The sequence below is a fragment of the Crinia signifera genome, chromosome 5, assembly GCF_055691185.1.
Source record: "Crinia signifera chromosome 5, ASM5569118v1, whole genome shotgun sequence".
Classification (NCBI taxonomy): Eukaryota; Metazoa; Chordata; class Amphibia; order Anura; family Myobatrachidae; genus Crinia; species Crinia signifera.
Window position 1 is genome coordinate 83,896,044 of NC_139221.1, and position 22,520 is coordinate 83,918,563.

At 44.9% G+C, this 22,520-nt stretch overlaps 1 protein-coding gene across 1 annotated transcript in view; it reads left to right on the forward strand.

The window, feature by feature from the left end:
- Positions 1 to 22,520, forward strand: part of SMCHD1 (structural maintenance of chromosomes flexible hinge domain containing 1) — a 178,814-nt gene that overhangs the window by 73,790 nt on the left and 82,504 nt on the right. The window contains exons 14-16 of the mRNA XM_083187559.1: positions 13,100 to 13,213; positions 15,363 to 15,469; positions 15,548 to 15,630. Coding sequence (XP_083043685.1) covers positions 13,100 to 13,213; positions 15,363 to 15,469; positions 15,548 to 15,630 — 304 coding nt within the window. The remainder of the gene's footprint in view (positions 1 to 13,099; positions 13,214 to 15,362; positions 15,470 to 15,547; positions 15,631 to 22,520) is intronic.

Consider the following 22,520-nt stretch of genomic DNA (forward strand, 5'->3'; position numbering starts at 1 on the left):
TGCGGTTTGTACTGTACCGCATAATGTATCTGAAACAATTTTTAGTGCTTCTGGCATCTTTGTCGATAGTATTTACCCTGTTGGTGTAGTTGTACCTGCTGAATAAGCTTGGGTGTCCAGCTTCTGCTTGAGTTCTGTTCATGTCCTTTACCACTTCTGAGAAGACTGTTACAGAAAAAATAGGTGAAGTAGGCAGATATATTACGGATTCCTCATGATCTCAAAGATAATTTTTAAGGCTTTACAATCTCTTACTACCAGTGAGGATGCTTAAAAGTATATTAAAAATGTATTTTCTCTTGTAGCCTGTAAATGACAGCCTTTGAAGAATCCATTTTCTATTTGTTGGAATCTCTGAGAGGTCTGAAGACATTGCTCCTGTATATTTCTGTAGAACTGCCTCATTTTTTATTTGAAATTGAAGGCTTCGCTCTTCCGTTCTGCAATGTAATTTTCCTTCCCAATCTGCCAAATCAGGGTCTTTTTATGTACATTTATTACGATATTATGCATTTTAGACAAAAAAAATTAAGTTTTCATTGTTTGCCCAGTACTAGGCAGCCCCTACAGGCCCCTAATAATTAATAGGCCCATTGCATAATGGAGGATGAATAATTCCCCATATGTTCTCACCTGAATAACTTTTGAGGCTTGCCTCTTTTCCCACTATAAAAGTTCACAATTATGGCATTTATTTTTGTCTTCATATTCAAAATATATCCATATTGGGCAGCACGGATGGTGCTCACATCACACAGGATTACTGCCTCACAGCACTGATGTAATTGGTTGGTTTCCCACCATGGCCCTAACTGTGCAGAGTTTGTTAATTGGCAGGTTATTTGGCTCCCAGGAAAAATAACCCTAGAATGTCTGTGTGTGTGTGAGTACGTGGTAGGAAATAAAGATTGTAAGCTCCTCTGGGGCAGGGACTGATGTGAATGTTCAATTATTCTCTGTAAAGTGCTGCAAAATATGTGTGCGCTATATAAATAACTGGTAAATAAATAATCCATAATATTTCACACTTGTTGCAACTTAATTCCTTATACATGTTCTATTTATCTGCTGTAAGATTTTTTTCTTTAGCAGTTTACACTGAGAAATTACAAGAAAACTTTACTCTCTGATGAGTCTGATCTGTAAAATGAAGCAAAAAAGGAATTTCTCTTTCAATGGTCCTGGTGACACAGCTCAACATTGGGATGTAGGAGGGTCCGTAGGAGCCAGGCACCTATCCTAAAGCTTTTGGAGGGTAGGCTCCTCCCTTCTGCATCCCAGACTCCTCAGTTCGTGTTAGGTGCCCACTGGAGTGGGTGCTATTCTAAAGGGCTGCAGGAGCAGCCGAAGGATTAGAGTTAGTTAGGAGTTTTTTATTTTATTAACTTTTACACTAGCTAGGTAGGCACAGTGTGAGGATTCTCATTGAATCCTCACACTGACAGCGCAGCAGGAGCTGAAAGAAGCGCGTCCTGTCAGCTCACTGTGCACAGGGGAGACACTGTCTGGTCTCCCTGTGCAGCGCTTACAGCTTCTATTAAGCTGCTGCCTGGGCTCCGGAGCGCTCTGAAACCGGCTTCACGCTAGGTGGGGATCATGGGGGACAGGCGCTCCGTGATGGCGGCAGCCATTTTCTGCGGAGCTTACGCACTGAGCTCCTCTATGAGAGGACAGCAGTGTGTTACAGGCATGTTCCAAGTGGTCCCCAGCAGAGGGGGAGACACTGGAACTTGAGATCCTGCAGTGGGAGCGGCTGTCTCGGGGTGGTTAGCGCCAAAAGCCACGGACCCCGCAGCAGCAGGGACTTGGTCTCTTCCCTCACTCTGTTTTGGCGCCATTCGGAACGCTTGCAGCGGAGCTGAGCTGGCTGACAGATCCTGGCAGAGTGATTGGATTTCCTGGGCATCGTTTTCCCCACTTCTGAAAGCTTCAGACAGATAAGTGACTGTGGTACATTGCCTCTGTATAAAACGCCTGTACTTTGTGCACTGTGACTGTTACTTTTTGCATCATGTCTGAGCAACAGTCTGTGGCTTTGGGGGAGGGAGCCCTTAATGCATTGTGCGCTTGTAGTGTTTGTACACTAAAATTTGTCCCTGAGCAGATGGCCAAGGGCGGCTTGTGTATTACTTGCGCTGGTGTGAGACCCATGGGCAGTGAACCCCAGAGGGTAGAGCAATCGGAGCCTGCGTGGGCCAGTGCCCTTTGCAGGTCTGTAAATGCCTTAGTGCAATTGCTGGACAGGCAGAGTGATGTGTTGGTAGCTTCCCCTAGACCTATGTCATCATCTCGGCAGTCCTCTGGCTCCTTGCCTCTGACCCAAGCAGATCCTGGTTTCTTACAGGTCATGCAGGATACTGCTAAAGGGATTTGATAGTGATACTGTGGGGACCCCTAGAAGGTATTATTCAGTACCCTTGCTTGCTGCTGAATCTGGAGAGGATGGAGAGTACACAGACATCACCTGGGATCAGGGTGATGATTCCTCGGATTCCTCGGCCCCAGGGGTGGAGGATTTGATTACTGCTGTTAAACAGGCTCTGAATTTGTCTGAAGAGGATAAGACTCCTGCAAAAGGAGTATTTAAAAGGCAGCGTAAGGAAACTGTTACCTTCCCTGCGGATGAAGGTTTACAGGATTTGTTGGAAGGGGCTTGGAAAACGCCCGATAAAAGGCTTTAGATGCCTAAGAGATTTTTAAGTCTGTACCCCATGCCTGAGGCTCATGCGGACCTCTAGGAAAAGGTTCCGGTGGTAGACGCTTCTGTGGCACGGCTTTCTAAAGCCACGGTGCTACCTGTCCGGGGGGGGGGGGGGGGGGCAGCCTTTAAGGTCCCCGTAGACAAGAAGCTTGAAGGTAACCTCAAGGCAATTTTTGAGGGGGTGGGCTTCACTTTGCGCCCTCTTATAGCATCAGCCTGGGTCTCTAAGGCCATGATTGTGTGGGCCAATGACTTATGTACAATTTTGCATGCTGATCCAGGTGTGTTACTGCTAGCTGAGAAGCTAAAAGCAGCTGCGGAGTATGTGCTTGAGGCTGAGGAGGATGCACTCAAAATGGCTTCCAGAGTATGCACGGTGTCCGTCAAATGCCAGGAGAGTGCTTTTGCTTAAAGCCTGGGAGGTGGATAATGAATCAAAAAAGGCCTTAGAGGCATTGGCTTTTAACCCCTTCCCGACATTTGACGTACATTTACGTCATGGTCGGGATGTACTTCCCGACACATGACGTAAATGTACGTCATGACTTTAAACTATCACCGCGTCTATAGACGCGTTGACAGAGGGACGATGTCTGCTGTCCCTGACAGCAGACATCTTCCCTCATTGCCCAGGGGGGGCACCGATGCCCCCCCCCTCCCCCTCAGCGATCGCTGCGATTGGCTGTTCAAACGTGAACAGCCAAAAGCAGTGTTTACTGTGTTAATTTTGACTCTGCTGCCCCCTAGTGTCCAAAAAAAATAAAAGGAGTTTGAAATAATGATTAAAACATAAAGTAGACATATGATCTTTGTTAGTTATGAACTATTTTGAGTGGTATGATTATTTGTCTCACAAGCAGAAAATTTAACATTTTGCAAATTGCAAAATGTTCAATTTTTTTACGACATTTTGGTATTTTTCACAAAAAAAAAAGACTGTATCGACCAAAATTTACCACTAACTTAAAGTACAATGTGTCACGAGAAAACAATCTCAAAATCACTGGGATAAGTAAAAGCAAAAAAAAGTTATCCCCACTTAAGTGATACATGTCAGATTTGAAAAAAAGGCCTCTGTCAGGAAGGCAAAAACAGGCTGCGTCGGTAAGGGGTTAAAGGAATGCTGTTGTTTGGTTCTGAGCTGGAAGAGATTATTAAGCAGGCAAAAGTACTTTCCTGCCAGCTCCTGCAGCTAAACAGGCCTCTAGGTTTTCTGCTTTTAGGCCGTCCTTTCGGCCCTCCCCTAGAGGGGGGTGCGTCCTTTCGAGGACAGTCATTCAGGGGAAAGTTTCAGTCCTCTAGGGGCAAGGCCCCAAAGTCAAAGTTTGGTTCCTTTCATAAGAAACAGAGCACCAAAGGTGAGGATAAGCCCTCAGCATGACTACCTGGGGAATATCCCAGCGGTGGTCAAGGTGGGGGGGGGTGTGTCTGAGATGGTTCAGGGACGCTTGGGCATTGTTGGACTGGGATCCTTGGGTGTTGGATATTGTATCCCAGGGTTACAGGATTCCCTTCAAAGGTCTTCCTCCGAGAAGATGACATCAAATCCCTCTTTGAGAAAGGAGTGGTGATCCCGGTCCCTCAAGCGGAGTGGAAGAAAGGTTTTTATTCCACTCTGTTTTTGGTGCCCAAGCCAGACGGGTCCTTCAGACCAATCTTAAATTTAAAGTTTTTGAATCTCCATCTGTGGGTAGACCATTTCAAGATGGAATCTCTATGGTCTGTGCTGCTAAGCCTGGACCAGGGAGAATTTTTGGCATCCATGGATGTCCAGGACGCATATCTTCATGTTCCTATACACCCGGAACATCAGGCTCTTTTGAGGTTTGCGATAGGAGACCTTCATTTGCAATTCCAGGTGTTGCCCTTTGGACTGGCCACAGCACCAAGGGTATTTACCAAAATTATGTCAGTGATGGTGGCTACTCTCCGACTGAGGGGAATCACTGTGATTCCGTATCTGGACGACCTGCTGTTCAAAGCAGAGTCGGCGGAGAGGTTGCAGAGTCACTTGGAAGAAGCCATCAGGTTTTTGCAAGTTCACGGTTGGCTTTTAAATTTACAAAAGTCTCAGCTTGTGCCGTCACAGAGAATCCAGTTCCTGGGGGTTGTCTTACATCGGGTATTTCTACCAGAGACAAAGGCCAGGGACATATCCACCTTGGTTCAGGAGATCCTGGGGTTTCAGAGTCCATCGGTTTGGAGGTGTCTCAAACTGCTGGGAAAAATGGTGGCGACTTTCGAGACGCTATAGTTTGCCAGGTTCCACTCTTGAGTGTTCCAGTGGAACATCCTGACATCCTGGTCAGGGAATACTCAGACCATGAAGTCAGAGCACATAGTGTTGTCTCCAGAAACACGGTCTTCCCTGCAATGGTGGATGGAGGTGGATTCCCTTCAGTGGGGTCAGTCTCTTCACTCCTGGGACTGGCTAGTAGTCAATACCGACGCTAGTCTCAGGGGCTGGGGGGCAGTGGTTCTGGACCTGCGCCTTTAAGGCTTATGGACCTCGGAGGAGTCTGCCTTGCCGATCAATATCTTGGAACTGCGGCCTGTGTGGAAAGTGATATCTCTGGCAGGAGAAAGATTGCAGGGTCTTCCTTTGAGGATTCAGACGGACAACGTCACGGCTGTGGCGTACCTGAATCACCAGGGAGGCACACGCAGCAAGCTGGCCATGTGGGAGGTTTTCCGGATCTTCTTGTGGGCGGAACAGAATGTTCCAGCGTTATCAGCGATATTCATCCCAGGGGTGGAGAATGTCGAGGCCGATTTCCTGAGCAGGGAGGAACTGCTAGAGGGGGAATGGAGCCTGAACCCACAGGTATTTCATCAGATTACAGTGAAGTGGGGAACTCCGGATGTGGACCTGATGGCATCAAGGTTCAATCATCAGGTACTTAGGTTCTATGCCAGGACAAGATATCCACTGGCCGAAGCAGTGGATGCAATGACTATCCCCTGGGAGGGGAATCTGCTTTATGTCTTCCCGCTGTTTCCAATGCTGGCAAGAGTGTTGAAAAGAATCCATTCTAGTAGCTCCAGATTGGCCAAGGAGGTCCTGGTACTCGAGGGTTCAGAGATTGTCTGTGGACTCGTGGCGTCTACCTCTGAGGTCAGATCTGTTAAGCCAAAGGCTGTTCTTCCACCTGGATTCAGCTTGGCTAAATTTGATGGCTTGGCTATTGAGACCGCCATCTTGAAGAACAAGGGTTTCTCGGAGGCTGTGGTGAAAGCTAGGAAGTTGCAAACAAAAAGAGAGAAAGAAAAGTAGTCGTAGCGGATGCACTCCGGTATTGGGTTAATTATTATTTTATGGAGAATTTCATTCAGGTTTATATCTTGAGTGGGGAATCCTTTGAATCTTTATTATTTTGAGGAATCAGAATACACCCACTATGGTTTGCGAAATACAAGAGGTTAAAAATTAACATACAACATATACATACATGTGGTGACAAGAGATGTAAATGAGGTGCTAAATAGATTTTTAAAATATAGGTAGACCGGGCTGTGGTGTAGTGCCTGTTATGGGCTTGGGATTTATATCCCCAAGATATATGCAGCTATGGTATATTTAGGATTCCATATGAGTATGTGTGATTTATGTTATGCTTCTTATTAGCTTGTTTTAAGAATCACACATCATGCTCTTTTGCTGCATATATCTCTGCTAGACCCCTATTAGCTTACTTGTTATTGAGTATTGGTATTACCCTGAGTTTTTATAGGCACACTGGAATGCACGGATAGCCTCCTGCATTCATATGGTTTCCAAGAATTGTCACAGTGATAGGTTTATTTACACTTATGTATTGTGCTGGTATGGTTTGTGAAATGGACAGTAGCCTCGGTCTCAATTTCAACCATTAACCTGTGTTGTTAATTTCTATACAGGTTTTATTTTTCACATGTACAGTATACCTGTATTTTATTTTCTTCAGATTTTATTTTTCATGTGTTAATAACACTCATTCTATTCGTGAAACAGTGTGTAATTTGTGGTTCACTCAGGGTTTATTAGGTGTTACAATGTTGCAGAGTGGGGAGAGTTATCTATTTCTAGCTGCAATATACAATATAATGCTGACACCTGCTGGTGTGGTGTCAGACTGCCTCTCTCTATCCAATCCTCTCTGTACACACTGTATTGCTTATAACAAGATTGGGTCAAATGGCACAAGCCTAGGGATATTTTTAACAGTATATCAAGGACATATTTCCTACTCCACACAATCACAGCCCTATGTCTAGCTCTATAAACGTAGGTTAGGACACGTGTTTCGCACTAGGAGCTTCTTCCAGCTAACCTGGTTAGCTGGAAGAAGCTCCTAGTGCGAAACACGTGTCCTAACCTACGTTTATAGAGCTAGACATAGGGCTGTGTGAGTTTTGCAGGATGGTTTCTCATCTGGGTTAAGCCTTCAGTCACTCAAGGTACAGATATCGGCCTTGTTGATTTATTTCAGAAAAGGATAGCATTGCTACCGGAGGTGCAAACTTTTCTGCAAGGGGTTTCACGATTGAAACCTTCCTACAAGCAACCAGTGGCTCCATGGGATTTATCGCTGGTACTGGAGTGTTTTCAAAAGGCACCTTTTGAGCCGTTGAGGTCGGCTGACCTTAAGTTCCTTACATGGAAGCTTGTCTTTTTGTTGGCAGTTGCGTCAGCAAGAGAGTATCAGAGTTGGGAGCATTGTCTTGCAAGTCTCCTTTTCTTATATTTCATGATGACAGGGCTGTTCTTCGAACAGTACCCCAATTTTTGCCAAAAGTAGTCTCTACTTTTCATTTGAATCAGGAGATAGTTCTGCCTGTGTTCCAACCCCCAGAGGGTTCAAGGAAAAGGGACAAATTGAGCAATTTGGACGTTGTGCGCGCCTTGCGCATTTATGTGGACAGGGTGAAGGGTGTCAGGAAGACTGACACTTTGCTAGTCTTGTATGATGTGCACAAGATTGGTTGGCCTGCCTCTAAGCAGACCATTGCTAGGTGGTTGCGTTCCGTCATGCCTTTGCATATACTAAGGTTGGTAGGCCTGTTCCGGTCAGGATAAATTTGCATACCACCAGGTCGGTCGCCACCTCTTGGGCAGTTCGACATGGGGCCACAGCTGAGCAGGTTTACAGGGCCGCCACTTGTTCATCTGGGTTCCATGAGTTCGCGTCGGAGGACGCATCATTTGGGCAAGCAGTGATGAGAGCTGCAGACCTGAGCGTACCCCTCCCAAAGGATCGGCTCTTGAACGTCCCCAATGTTGAGCTGTGTCACCATTGAAAGAGAAAAAGGGATTTTTGTAAGAACTTACCGTTCTAATCCCTTTCTCTGATATGGTCCTGGTGACACAGCGATCCCTCCCTTACGCTCAGTAAGTATGCCAGTGTTCATGATGTTTCATGTTATATATTTACATTTAAAATTGTGCATATAATATGTGCAGGCATTTGTACTGAGTTAATGTATTCCAGTGGCTTTGCAAGATTGAACTGAGGAGTCTGGGATGCAGAAGGGAGGAGCCTACCCTCCAAAAGCTTTAGGATGGGTGCCTCGCTCCTACGGACCCTCCTACATCCCAATGTTGAGCTGTGTCACCAGGACCATATCAGAGAAAGGGATTTGAACCGTAAGTTCTTACAAAAATCCCTTTTAAAGACAGCGCTGTCTCCGGTACTTAAAATATATAAAACATTTTTTAAATAATAACAATACCATGACATAACCACACACAAATCACCGTCCGGTAAATAGACCATTAAAACTAATAACACTTTCACTATAGCTGTTGCTTTGAAAGATGTTACACAAGCATATTGGTTAGTAAAGCTTAGCAAGCAAAAAACGGGGGGGGGGGGGGACGACAAGAGTTGTAATTGTAAATGCTTCCTGTAATTAATCTGGATTATTGCAGCTGTTAAGAATCCATTGATAATGAAAAGAAAGCAGTTTGGCACAAACAATATGTTGGCTCTCTCACAGCTCTGTTTTGCTCTGTTAAGGTGTATTTCATATTCCATTATATTAAAAGAGCCAACTGATTGTTTGTGCCAAACTGCTTTCTTTTCATTATCAATGGATTCTTAACAGCTGCAATAATCCAGATAAATTACAGGAAGCATTTACAATTACAACTCTTGTCCCCAATCTCCTCCCCCCCCCCCCCCCCCCCCCCTGTTTTTTGCTTGCCAAGCTTTACTAACCATATGCTTGTGTAACATCTTTCAAAGCTATAGTGAAAGTGTTATTAGTTTTAACTGTCTATTTACCGGCCGGTGATTTGTGTGTGATTATGTCATTGTACTGTTATTATTAAAAAAATAATAATAATACATTTTAAGTACCTGAGTGTCAGCGCTGTCTTAAAATTCCTTTTTTGCTTCTTTATACAAATCAAGGGGTGGAGTACTCCCTTTTTAAGGATAGCAGCAGACTCAGGGGAACTTTAAAATAGATTTGCGCTCTGTCACTTTTTTTCTTTTTTGATCTGTAAAATGTTTGGTCTTGCACTTTCTTGTATCTCTTCCCTTGTCTCCAAACAGGGGCGTAACTAGATATTCGTAGGCCCCATAGCAAAAGTTTGTAAGGGCCCCCTATTTAGCAACTGATGGAGATAAATCTATGTAAAACATTTTACTTAGATGGTAAAGCTGGGCCCCCTTCAGCTCTGGTCCCCATAGCGGCTACACCCCTTGCACCTATGGTAATTACGGATTCAGTATTGAATCCCGGCGGTCGGGATCCCGGCGTTCAGAATCCCGACGCCGGAATCCCGACAGCCGAAATGCCGACAAGGGGGGGACGTGGATCGCCCCCCTTGCGGGCTCGCTGCGCTCGCCACGCAGCGGGCCCGGTGCCTCGCTACGCTCGGCACACTAATTTATTCTCCCTCCAGGGGTGTCGTGGACACCCCAGGAGGGAGAAAGTGTCGGCATTTCGGCGGTCGGGATTCCGGCGTCGGGATTCTGAACGCCGGGATCCCGACCGCCGGGATCGTAACTGCATCCCGGTAATTACACCCTTGTCTCCATATAATGTCCCAAATGGAGTTTCTGTTCTGCATATGACCTAACTTGCTCTGCCAGGTTTTTCGTTGCGCTGCACCTATTCTTTGGAACTCAATTTCTCATGCCATCAAACATGAGAATCAAGTTCCATGGGCATCATTAGAAGACTTTTTAGCATTACAGATTTTAAATGTATTTATTTGTTAACTTGCTTTTACAATCCTTCTATACTCACAGACTACTTCACAATTATGTTGATTAATTGTTCCAAAGTTTCGTTTTCTGTAGATAAAATGTAATTCTGTCTGGACTCAATCTTGTTCAAAGAATAGCATAGGTTTTCCTTTTTATTTATCATTCTGGTTTAAAAGAATTGCCTATGTTCTGTATAATCCTGTATAAATGCGTTATCGCTTTGTAGAGCCTTGTTCGTTGACATCAGATCACACATTTTGTAATATCATGCCATTAGACTTTTTGTTTAAAGAAGGGTATATGATCCTAAAGTGACCAGTGAATTGCTAGGGTATAGAACAAAAATATTCTAGTTTGTTAGTGGCCAGTGTTTACTTTACCTTGGTCTACAAAATATTAAAGTAATTAGTAGAACGTCTCTTAAGGTTGGGAAAGGTATACTCACATACCTCCCAACATTACCCTCTCCAGGAGGGACACATTGCTCTGTTGCCGGACTTCCCTCATAATGTTTGATTGCCATCACCTGTCACACAGGTTAATTGATAAGAAAGGCACTCCAACACAGGTGATTGCAATCATAAATTAATGGAGAAGTCCAGAAAAAGAGCAATGTGTCCCTCCTGGAGAGGGTCATGTTGGGAGGTATGTACTCACAATGCTTACAGCCTTTGGGGCAGATTTATTAAGCTTGGAGAAGAGATAAACTGGAGATAAAGCAGAGAAAAGGTAAAAGGAAATAAAGCACCAGCCAATCATCTCCCAACTGTCTTTTTCAAACACATGGCTGTGCTTTATCTCCGCTTTATCTCCAGTTTATCTCTTCTCCAAGCTTAATAAATCTGCCCCTTTGTCTGCAATATCCTCCTCAGTTCTCTCCTTGCAACAAACAACTATGTGGGCAATTCCATGGCTTGCTACTTCTTTCTGCCTAACTGGTGCACTTGGAACAGGTCCATCCTACAGCGGTTTTACTACCTGCTTTTACCTGGATATTGGCCCTTTTTCTGATCAAAGTACAAATTTGTTCTCAAAATGGGCAAAATCATGTGCATTGCAGGTGGGGTAGAGATCGAGAGCGTAAGATTTGTGTGATTTATTTTGTTTCTGTGCAGGGTAAATACTGGCTGCATTATTTTTACACTGCAATTTAGATTTCAGTTTCAACACACCCCACCCAAATTTAACTCTCTGCACATGTTACATCTGCCCCACCTGCAGTGCACATGGTTTTGCCCATTTTGAGAATAAATTTGTACTGCGATCAGATCTGAATAAGGCCCATTGAGTAATAAAATTTCAAAGGAAGACACATAGTGGCAACCTCCTCAGCAAATTATAAATTACTCAAGTGATACATCCCACAATTATTATATGAATATTCACTACAAATTATGGTTAACATTAAGTGCTTTGTTGTCTCTCTTTCTGGAAAGTTTACATAAAGAAAAACTAGGAAAGTGTAATAATTATATATATATTTATTATTTTAATCCCATTGATCCTAAGATCATATATGAGCTCAGATATTATTTCTTATGCACAAAAACTCGTACTGATTTCAGGAGTAGTTTGCGTATGGTAACAGATCATAGTTCTGGTTACTTTTCTCCCGTTTCATAAATGAAAATCACAAGACAATTCCAACTCCTGCAATTCCAAAAAAACAATCACAGCACTACTATCACCTCCCTCAGTTCTTCTAAATTAATTGGTAAAGTTTTGGTGGTAAGACAAATCCCCACTGATGGTCTTCCACAGCTTTGCCATTCCAAGCATTTATTTATCAAAATCAACATTGCATAAGCGTGATCTTTCATCTTTAAGCCCTAGAACTCCCTTCTCTCTGCATTCTGATAATTAACTTATTTTGTACCATTCAGTAGAGCCAGGGGGAATTGGGGCCAAAAGTTGCCCTAGAAAATTTTTGTAAGTGGCCTCATGTGGGCGACACCAAATCAACAATGGGTGGAGCCAAAATAACAGTACTTGGGATTACTACATCACTTTACCTATAAGTATCGCTTCAAATGCCGGCAAGGGGACGGGGGCAGGGTCCATGATGCATTGTGCAGTATGGCACTCAGGTGTTGTAGTAGAAATATACTGTGCTGCACAGTCTATTTCAACTTGCGTCACCGACCCTGCATCGGTATCACAAGCCCCCTTAACACTGTGCGAATTTGGCAAATTTTCTTTAGGATTTTGACTGTATGTAGGCAAAAGTGTAGGGCGTGGGGAAGAGGAGTTGCCACATATAAATACCAATCCAACTTACACCACGCACTGTGCCAGGTAGAGCCCCTTAGGCACACTGCACCAGGATTACGCACACTGTAATGCCAATTATACATTGTCACATACAGCAATGCCCATTACATATTATGCAACACACTGTTCTGCCCTTACATATTAAGCCACACACCAAAATGGCTTTTACATAGTATGCCACACACTGTAATGCCTATATCATATTTATACCATACACCATAATTCCTATTTCATGTTTATTCCATAAACCTTAATTCCTATTTCATATTATACAACACACAATAATGCCTACTGCGTATTAGACCACACACCCTACTGCCTATTGCATATTAGACCACACAACGTAATGCCTATTACATATTAGACCGCACAACCTAATTTGTATTATATATTATGCTCCATGCTTGTTATCAGAGGTTTTTTTGCCCGATGCCAGGGGTTACTTATTTTTGTTAGTTACTTGCTTGCTGCCCAGGGGGAGTTTCTTCCTTGTTACGCAGGGGGAGTTACTTGCTCTTTGCCCAGGGGATGTTACATGCTATGTTGCCTGGAGGTGTGCACTTCCAGGTAGCGCTGGGTGCTCTTTACTCCCCTGTCAGAAGCTAGGCTTGTCACTACCTGCAGCATTTCTATAACACAAGTGCTCTTTAATGACCTAGTTTGGGAAATGCTTCTTTTTTTTTTTTTGTTAGAATTATTATAGTAGCAGAGGTGAATTTTATAGCTAAGTTTATTAAGAAGGAGGTAGCTCTGTTTAATATTTAATGAAGTATGTTATGGTGATGTGTAATTGTATTATTTGATTATAATTATTGAAGGCAAAATTAATTGACAACTGCAATACAGACTAATTCTCAATGATTCACATGCTTTCACCAAAGTATGTTTTGATCTGTTGTTTTGTAATGTCATTATTTCTCCTTGTCCATAGGTGAAAACGTTTAAAACTATGCCTATAGTTTATGGACGTATAGTCAAGTTTCTCCTCTATGGAAATCATGATGGAGATGTTTATTCTACAGGAGGAGAGGTTCTAATTGCTTTGGTATGTATTGTAGAATACAGATGGAGTGCCTCTCAGCCAGTGCAGGGAATCGCCAGAATCCCTTAGTTGGCGGAGAGGCGTTTCATCTGACGGGGACACACGATTGTCTCACACGCACGCGTGTCCCAGTCAACACGGCGGCGGGAAGCGCTTTCTCTGCCCGCTTACACTTCTGGGGGGGGGGGGGGTGCTGGGGTCAGCTGCAATGGGCGGAGGAGGGCTTTGATGAAACATGGCGCGTGCTCGAGCGCCCCCTTCTGTCGGCTGGTGGATGTCAATTGTATCACCAGGAGCTCCATCTGTACATAGTAAATGAGATACTAGCTTCTTTTCAACTAAAACAATGGGAAAGAAATCTGCACATATACAGTATATAGAAATATATACAACATAAAATAATCCCCTGACTGGCAAAATTGTGCATAATGGGAGTTTTCAATTTTAAAGAGCGAATTCTAATTAAACATTAAAATACTCATACAGGCAATAAAAATACCAGTATTTTTCTTTCATTGCCTTATAAAGTATACTTTAAGGTTCAATTATAACAGAAAAGGGACATGCTAACTTCTCTGTCTTAGGTTGATGATGCTTTTTAATCCCCAAAAATAATTAGGTGATATTGTATAATGGTGCGATTGTATAATGATTCTGAGTGTCAAGGTGCCCATACACGCACCAATCCCATCGTGCGTTCTGGGCTAAAATAGCATCGCATCACATTGCATGCGTTGTGGATGCGATGAAAAGCAAGTACAAAAAGTATGTGCAGCACATACTTTGGTACTTGTGTATTATCACGGCGCCCACGATATTAAGTCGTACGACATATCATCGCATGTCATACACCCGATGCACAGCAATGCGATGCAATTTTAAATTGTATAAGCCCCCTATACGATTTTTTAATTGTATAAGCACCCTAATGGGGGCTTACAATGTTAAATGCACCCCCACGCCACCCCCACTATGAACGCGAACCCGAAGCGTGGCTACGCGTCCTCCAACCTTTTCATACCCCCACTATCCGCGTTGGCGTGGAGTTGATTTTATATAGTGTGGCGAGCGTACCGAGCCCGAAGCGTGACGAGCGCACGCGTATTACTTTACATGTATTCCGCGTCCCCTCGCGGGGCACGCTGCGCTCGCCACGCTTCGGGCTCGCCGCACTATATAAAATCAACTCCACGCCGACGTGGATAGTGGGGGTATGAAAAGTTCGTAGGACACGTACCGCCGCCCCTCGCGGGCTCGCCACGCTTTGCGTTGATAGTGGGGGTGCCGTTGGGGGTGCTTTTATCATAATAAGCACCCATCACGTTTAATTATGTTATAGGGGGCACTTTTAACATTGAAAAACCCATTACGGTGCTTATACAATTTTAAATCGCCTACCATTGTATATGCGATACAATGGCATACAATGCGATGGTATACAATTTAAAATTTGCATGCCTGATGGTCTGCGATGCGATGGGCTCCGTGCTAGTACACAAGTACCCCTACTTTTTGTACTGTGCGATGAGATGCCGTGGAAGCGCGCACCTCAAAGCACATATCGCACCGCCGGGATCGGTGCGTGTATGGGCACCTTCAGACAAGATTGATAAAACATTTTTTACTGGAATTTCCATGTTTTGATTGACAAAGGGTAAACCTATTTATTGTGATATGTACATTAGGGACTGGGAGAGTTTTCTTTTTTTTTCCCCACATTTATTTGTTTACAGTTTCTTCTATAGCATACGTGGTAGTATCATGAAAATCGGATTTTTTTTGGGGTGTCATGCCTGGTTGTTGCCTGACATGGAATGATCCTAATTGTTCTTTTCTTCTATGATTTCAGCTAGTATTTTTTTTATTCTGTTTGCTGCACAGAATTGTATTGCTATTGTGTTTATAGCAATATAACACATACCAAACTTAAGTATGTAAAAAGTAAAATGCACCTCCTGACTTTTAAGTAACATATAGTTGTCTATTACATTATTCCTTAATTTGGGCCTAATTGGTTGTGGGGGGAGGAGATAGTTGAATTTATTGCAAAGGCGTTTTAGGTGACTGGATAGTGAGGTTGGGGAACTAAGTCCCCAAGCTTAGAACCACACTAATTTTCTCACCTCCTTCCCTAATGTTGCCATCTTTTTAGGAGCCAAAAACATTATATGATGAAACAAGATATGTGCCCATTTCCAAACTAGATCGTACTGTAGCACTGACTTCTATCAAGAAATATATAGAGGATGAAATGGCAAGGTATCACATTTTTTATTCATTTTTACCTACTCTGTAGTCTACATTGTTATTTAAACAATGTTTACATTGATTTTGAAGGTTTCCTGACTCATTGGCTGTCACATGGCCTGAAGGAGATGCTTTGGAGGAAAATGATGTGAAGTTAGCAGGAACTACTATAGGTAAAATATATATTTTTTACACCAGATAATGTTTGTTAGACAAGGAATTTAATGTGTTCTAATAACTGTGTGAATAGATTACCTCTGTATTGCTTTTCTTATAAATTGGATACCTACTATATGATTACCTGTAAATCTTTCTTCTACGATCCCCATGGCAGCCTAATATGGGATATTTCCCTTTTCCTAGCTTCAGACAGGTAGCATTTTTTTCTCACAGGAAGGACCGCCTCCTCAGGTATATAGCTCTGCTCCACCCCTTGCCTTGTGTCTTTTTTCCTGTCTCCTAGTCAGACAGCGTAAGATAGTTTTTGTTTTTTGTTTGAGCTTAACCTTAAGATGCGGGGGGGAGAGCAATAAGTGATAGCCAGCCCTTTATGCCTTTCACTCATGGGGCCCGCAGCTCCGCATCCTCGTCTGTGACCTGGGAGAAGGTGTGTTTTTCCCCCGAACATGTGGCTTTACTGTGCCGGGATATCCAGCAGCAGTGGCGGCTGTGTTTTCTGTTTATAGGGGCGACGAGCGCGTGACCACGCTGTCTGCCTCTTTTGGTGCTCTGTGTTTCTGGGCTGCTGAGGCTGTTTGGTGATTGGCGGCAGCGGTCACCATCTTGGAACTCCTAATTGGAGCATGCATTGAGTCTGCTGGGGGAACACAGATCTGTCGTACACACTTCCGGGTGGTGTACTACTTCCGGGCCACGCTCAGCATACTGACACTGACAGTAAACTAAAATAGTTCCTGCTGCAGGATTGCCTAGAAGGATCTGTGTTGCTGTTGCGACTAAGGAAGAGTTAGCTATGTTGCAACCAGCTAAAAGATCAAGGTCTCAAGCCAGTTTGGAATATCACAAAGTGTTTTCCTTAGAGGATTGGCAAGAGGACTCCCAGGGTTGCTTCAGCGAGGAATCTGGGTAGATTTCAGAAGAGACCAGTTTGTATGATCTGGAATCTGTGGAAAGTATGTTAAGAAACGTTCACAACGCCATTGATTATAAGGAGACAATTGATCTGATTGAAGGGCATAACCTTTTGTTTGAGGACCATGCTAAAAAGGGAAGGTGCTTTCCCATACAAGGGGTAATGAGCTCACGCCCTCCACAAGGCAAGACAGAAAGAGAGGTCTTAAAGAATATAGTGTTGCAACTGCTGGCTTTAAGAACCGTATAGGTGGTCCCGAAAGTTCAACAGCAAAAAGAGTTTTATCCAAACCTACAGTATTTAGAAACATACAGGAGGTTTCAGGTCTATTCTAGATCTTAGAAAACTAAATTCCCTCATAGAGAAAAGAAGTTTCTACTTCTGACATGTCAGGCTGCTACATGGTCTTCCATCCATACGTTTGCACGACACTATGCGTTGAATGTCCGTCCGCATCAATTAAAATGAATACTTATGCATTAGCATGTTCCCTCCTGTGTTCTTATTGCTTTGGTATGTCCCATAGTAGGCTGCCATGGGGATCGTAGAAGAAAACAACAAATTATACTCGCTGATAATTCCTTTTCCTCTACCTCCCCATGGCAGCCACATATGGGTTTTCCTCCAATTAGGTAGATATCTGGAAAGGGAAACACAACAGCCAAAAAAACTCCCCTAGACACGGCCCCCTATATAAGGTCCGCCCCTTTAGTGCTCTGTGTCTTTTTTTCCCTTTCCGGGTAGATGGTGGCTTACCCTGTGAAGAGCCTTCTCTGCTGCCTAGTGCAGTTAGGGGTTGGGCAAGGAGTATGGTTCTCCCGCTACCTAGTGTAGTGGGGAGACTGAGCTAGGCGCCCGCTGCTTCATGCAGTCAGGGATATGCGCGTACCTTGGTACGGTCCCCCTCCGGCAGTGGTGGTGTCAGGAGCCAGCTGGAGCGGGTGCAGCTCGCGCGAGGCACCGGCGCGTGCGGACGCTGTGGATGGTAGCAGCGTCTGACGGAGGCACGATGGCGCGTGCACGTAAGGCGGCGTCTGACGTCAGCGGAGGCTGGCGCAGAGTGATGACGCGGTAGCCAGCGCGGGAAACGGCACGCTACATAACAGGGACGCTGACAGGGAGACAGCGCCGAGTACTCACTGCCATCAGGAGGGGGATTGCGCAGGACCTTGTGACGGAAGTGTGTCGGTCCAGACTGCCAGCTGACCAGGTAAGGCCCCTAGAAGCAGCAGCGCTGCTGGGGCGCTGGCTTACCTCCTCCAATTACATGGAATGACAGTACATTGTCTTTTTCTTTCTGCATAGAGGGTGCAGTGGTTACTATGGAGGAGGAAAAGAAACAAACTCCTAAGGCAGGGTAAGCCAGGGGATGTATAGTTTTTTCTAGGACAAGTTTTTTTGTGTCATAGTTTAAATGCTCCTTATATGGAGAGTGGATTAGATGGAACTTAGTGTTGTCTCCGTGCCTTTCAGAGAATCAAGCAAAGCGGAGGCAAAAACAAAACATAAGAAACTGCACACGGGAAAATGTTCAGTCTGTGATAAAATACTGCCTGACAAGACAATTGGATCAGTTTGTGACAAATGCAAAGGGGTGCAATTTCTGGCACCAGAACAAATGAGTGACCTGGTGTCCATGCTTAGATCAGCATTAGCTGATACGTTTGTATCAAAGGGTGATTTGGAAAAAATGTCCAAAAAGAGACCCAGAGAGCCCCCATCAGAGGACTCAGAAGGTTCTGAACCGGCAGAAGGCATAGCTGCAGGAGAAGAAATAGAGGAAGGTGAGCTTCCCTCTGATAAAGCTGATCTGGAATTCAACCCAGATTTATTGAATAATCTGTTGGGACTGATCAACAAATCCTTAGAGATCGAGGACCCTCAGGAAGAGGGGAAATTGCAAGATCTTCTATTCAGAGATAAAAAGAAGAAATGTAAAACCTTTCCCTTGTCTAAACCATTGAAGGACATTGTGGAAGAGGAATGGAATAGTCCAGATAAAAAGGTGGCGGTACCTTTAAGGATTACGAAGATGTACCCGTTTGAGGATCAGCAAGTTAAAAAATGGGAGACAGTACCCAAGGTCGATGCAGCTATTGCCCGTATCTCTAGGAAAACCACCCTTCCATTGGAAGACGTAAACGTGTTTAGAGATTCAATGGAAAGAAAACTAGAGATGTGCCTGCGGAAGCAATATATGACTTCAGGAGCAGCCATAAAAGCCTCCTCTGCGGTGGCAGTAACATCCAGAGTTCTGAGGTCGTGGTGCCAAGACCTGGAGTCGGACCTACTAGACGGGATTAAGAGGTCAGAGCTGCTGAAAGTAATCCAAAATATGCAGGTAGCTATTGAATTTATATGTGATGCCTCCCTGGACAATGTGCGGCTAGCAGCGAGGAGTAATGCGGCAACAATTGTAGCCAGAAGGGCTCTCTGGCTGAAGCCATGGGTGGCAGACGCCCAATCCAAAAATAAATTAGTGTCCCTGCCCTTTCAGGGCGACTACCTATTTGGGAAAAATCTAGACGACATAATATCTAAAACATCAGGAGGGAAGTCAACATGGCTTCCGCAGGAAAAGTCTACAAGGAGGCCGTTTGTCAGACAACAAAAGTTTCAGACAACAGACTTCAAGGAAGCAAGAGCGTACAGACCAGGAAGGGGATACAGAAGACCCTGGTTTAGTAATAGGGGCTCCTTTCGTGGCCAAAGGGGCAAAGAAGGAAGATTCGGATTCAGAAACATGTCACAATGACGCCAAGCTAAAGGTTGGGGGCAGACTAAGAGAATTTCATCTTGTCTGGGACCAATCAGTAGAGGACAACTGGGTGAGAGAAGTTATCTCATCAGGTTACAAAATAGAATTCATAAAGACACCAGGATGCTGGAAGGAGGAGTCGCCGGTTCCGAAAAATCCAGAAGAGAGAAAGGCACTGATAGAAAGCCTCAAAAATATGATAGATCAAGGAGTGGTAGTGGTGGTACCACAAGACCAAGAAAACGAAGGATGGCAGTCCAGGTTCTTCGTGGTGAGGAAAGCCACGGGGGGCTTCAGGACAATATTAGACTTAAGAAGGCTAAATACTTTTGTAAAAACACAAAGGTTCAAGATGGAGTCAGTACGCACAATACTCCCAGATATAAAAGAAAATGCGTTTCTAACAACGATAGATCTAAAGGACGCTTATCTGCATATTCCAATAAATCGGTTGCATCAGAAGTACCTAAGATTTCGCCTAAAAGGAGTAACTTATCAATTCACAGCATTACCCTTCGGCCTTTGTACTTCGCCAAGAACCTTTACGAAGGTGCTAATAGTATTGATAGCAAATTTAAGAAAGGAAGGCATTCCAGTATGGGCATACCTGGACGACTTACTTGTCATGGCGAGGTCTGCAGAACAGTCAAGAGAGTATACAGACAGAGTGATAAGCTACCTGCAAGAACACGGATGGATCGTGAATCAAAAGAAAAGCCAACTAGAACCAGACAACACAGTGAAGTATCTGGGGTTTATAATAGATTCGGTCAAAATGACAGTATGCCTGACGGAAGAAAGAAGCTACAAACTGAGAAGCGAGGTTGCGGGGCTTCTGAAGAAAAAGGTGGTACGCACCGGAGACTGTGTAAGGATACTAGGTCTTATGTCGGCTGCACTAGAAGCCATAAGTTGGGCAAGATTCCACATGCGGGCCTTTCAGAATTGCCTGTTAGCACAATGGGACGGCGACGGAAAGAATCTGTTGCAAAAAGTGCAGATATCAAAGAAGGCAAAAGAGGATCTGCGGTGGTGGTTGAGTCCAAGAAGAATATCAAAAGGCAGGTCATTCCTAACAGGCGAACAGGTCGTAGTTACAACCGATGCCAGCCAATCAGGTTGGGGGGCGGTCTGCCAAGGGCAAGCAACGCAAGGAGAATGGAACAAGCATTACAGCCAGCTTCACTCCAACCTAAGAGAAATGTATGCAGTGTATCTAGCATGTCAGAGCTTCAGGGACCGGTTATACAAAAAAGAAGTAATAATCAGGTCAGACAACAAGTCGGTGGTAGCATATATCTGCAAGCAAGGAGGAACGAGGAGCAGGAGTATGATGAAGGCCGTGGAGGAATTGCTGCAATGGGCAGAACTACACGTAAAGAGCATCACGGCAGTATTTATAGCAGGAGAACAAAATCAGGCGGCGGACGCTTTGAGCAGAAGGGCAATAAAAGCAGGAGAATGGGAGCTGTCCCAGGAAGTGTTTCAACTCATAGTGCAAAGATGGGGATGTCCAGCTATAGACCTCATGGCCACAAGAGCCAATGCCAAGGTACCCACCTTCATGTCAAGGCACTGGGAGGCAGGAGCAAGTCAGGTGGATGCCCTGACGGCGCAGTGGAACACAGGCCTGGCGTACGTCTTCCCTCCGTTTCCGGTAATATCGAGGTTGCTCAACAAAATACAAAGAGAGGAGGCAACGGTGATAACAATATTACCTTTATGGCTGAGGAGAGCGTGGTTTCAGAAAGTAGTGAGAATGGCGGTGGACGTTCCTTGGAAGATTCCAGACAGGGAAGACCTGTTAAGACAGGGGAACTACACGAGGCCACAGCCAGACAACTGGGGTCTGATGGCATGGCTACTGAGACCAGAACACTGGTAGAAAAGGGATTTTCTCAGAAAGTAATAAATACGCTACTTAAGGCACGGAAGGTGAATACAGATGGGGCAAGCCTTATGCTTGCTGGCGAATCGCCAGCAGCATGCCGCTGGCGATCCGCCAGCAACACGGCGCGCCATCTGACTGAGACGCGCGTGCGTCCCCCACGCACGTGCGTCTCAGTATCCGGGCGGCCGGCGGGCGAGGCGGACGCAATACTGTCCGCCTCCCGCTCGAGGGGGGCTGGGGGGACCCGAGGCGGCTGTGGGGGGGTGCGGGCGCCCGGTGTGGGCACCCGTCGGAAGGGGACGGCAGCACCTCGTGCGCGCGCGTCCCCTTCCGACACACAGATGGCGCCGGAGCAGGGAATGGCGAATGGCGTCGCCATCGCCATCCCCTGGAAAGATGAGCCCGGCCCCATCTGTACATCAGCTACATACTATAAGATTTGGAAAACTTACATTCAGTTTTGCGAGGTGGGGCATAGAAACCCTAGGTCGATACCCACAATTCTGGACTTCCTGCAGACAGGGCTAGAGAAAAAGCTGTCAGCCAGCTCATTAAGAGTTCAGATTTCAGCACTAGGAGCCATGCTGGATACAAAAATATCAGAAGACAAATATGTAAGGAGGTTCGTGCAGGCACTAAGAAGGATAAGGCCGCAATTTCATAACCCCATGGCTCCGTGGGACTTGAATCTAGTACTGAACGTACTAACGGAAGAGCCTTTTGAGCCACTGCAGGAAATACCTATCAAGAAGTTAACGATGAAGGTTGTTTTTCTGGTCGCAATTACATCGGCCAGGAGAGTATCAGAGCTGCAGGCGCTTTGGGCAGAGGAACCATTTCTCAACTTCTTTCAGGATAAGGTGGTGTTGAGAACTAACCCTAGTTTCCTCCCGAAAGTAGTGTCCCAGTTTCATATCAACCAAGAAATAGTGCTGCCAGCTTTCTGTGCTAACCCAGGGAATGAGAAAGAAAGAAGGCTACATACCCTGGACGTAAAGAGAGCATTGATAATTTATCTCCAAAGAGTGAAAGGTTGGAGGAAGTCAAAGAGGCTCTTCTTAGTAACAGAAGGAAAAAATAAAGGATTAGGTGCATCGAAGGCTACACTAGCAAGGTGGCTGAAAGAGTGCATAGCTGAAGCTTATAAGATAAGGAAGATGGAGGTGCCTAAAGGAATTAAGGCCCATTCGACAAGAGCCGTAGCAGCATCATGGGCAGAAAAAGGTGCGGCCTCAATAGAGGAGCTTTGTAAAGCAGCATGCTGGGCTTCGGCGCACACGTTTTCAAAACATTACAGAGTGGACGTAGGAGCCTCCAGTGA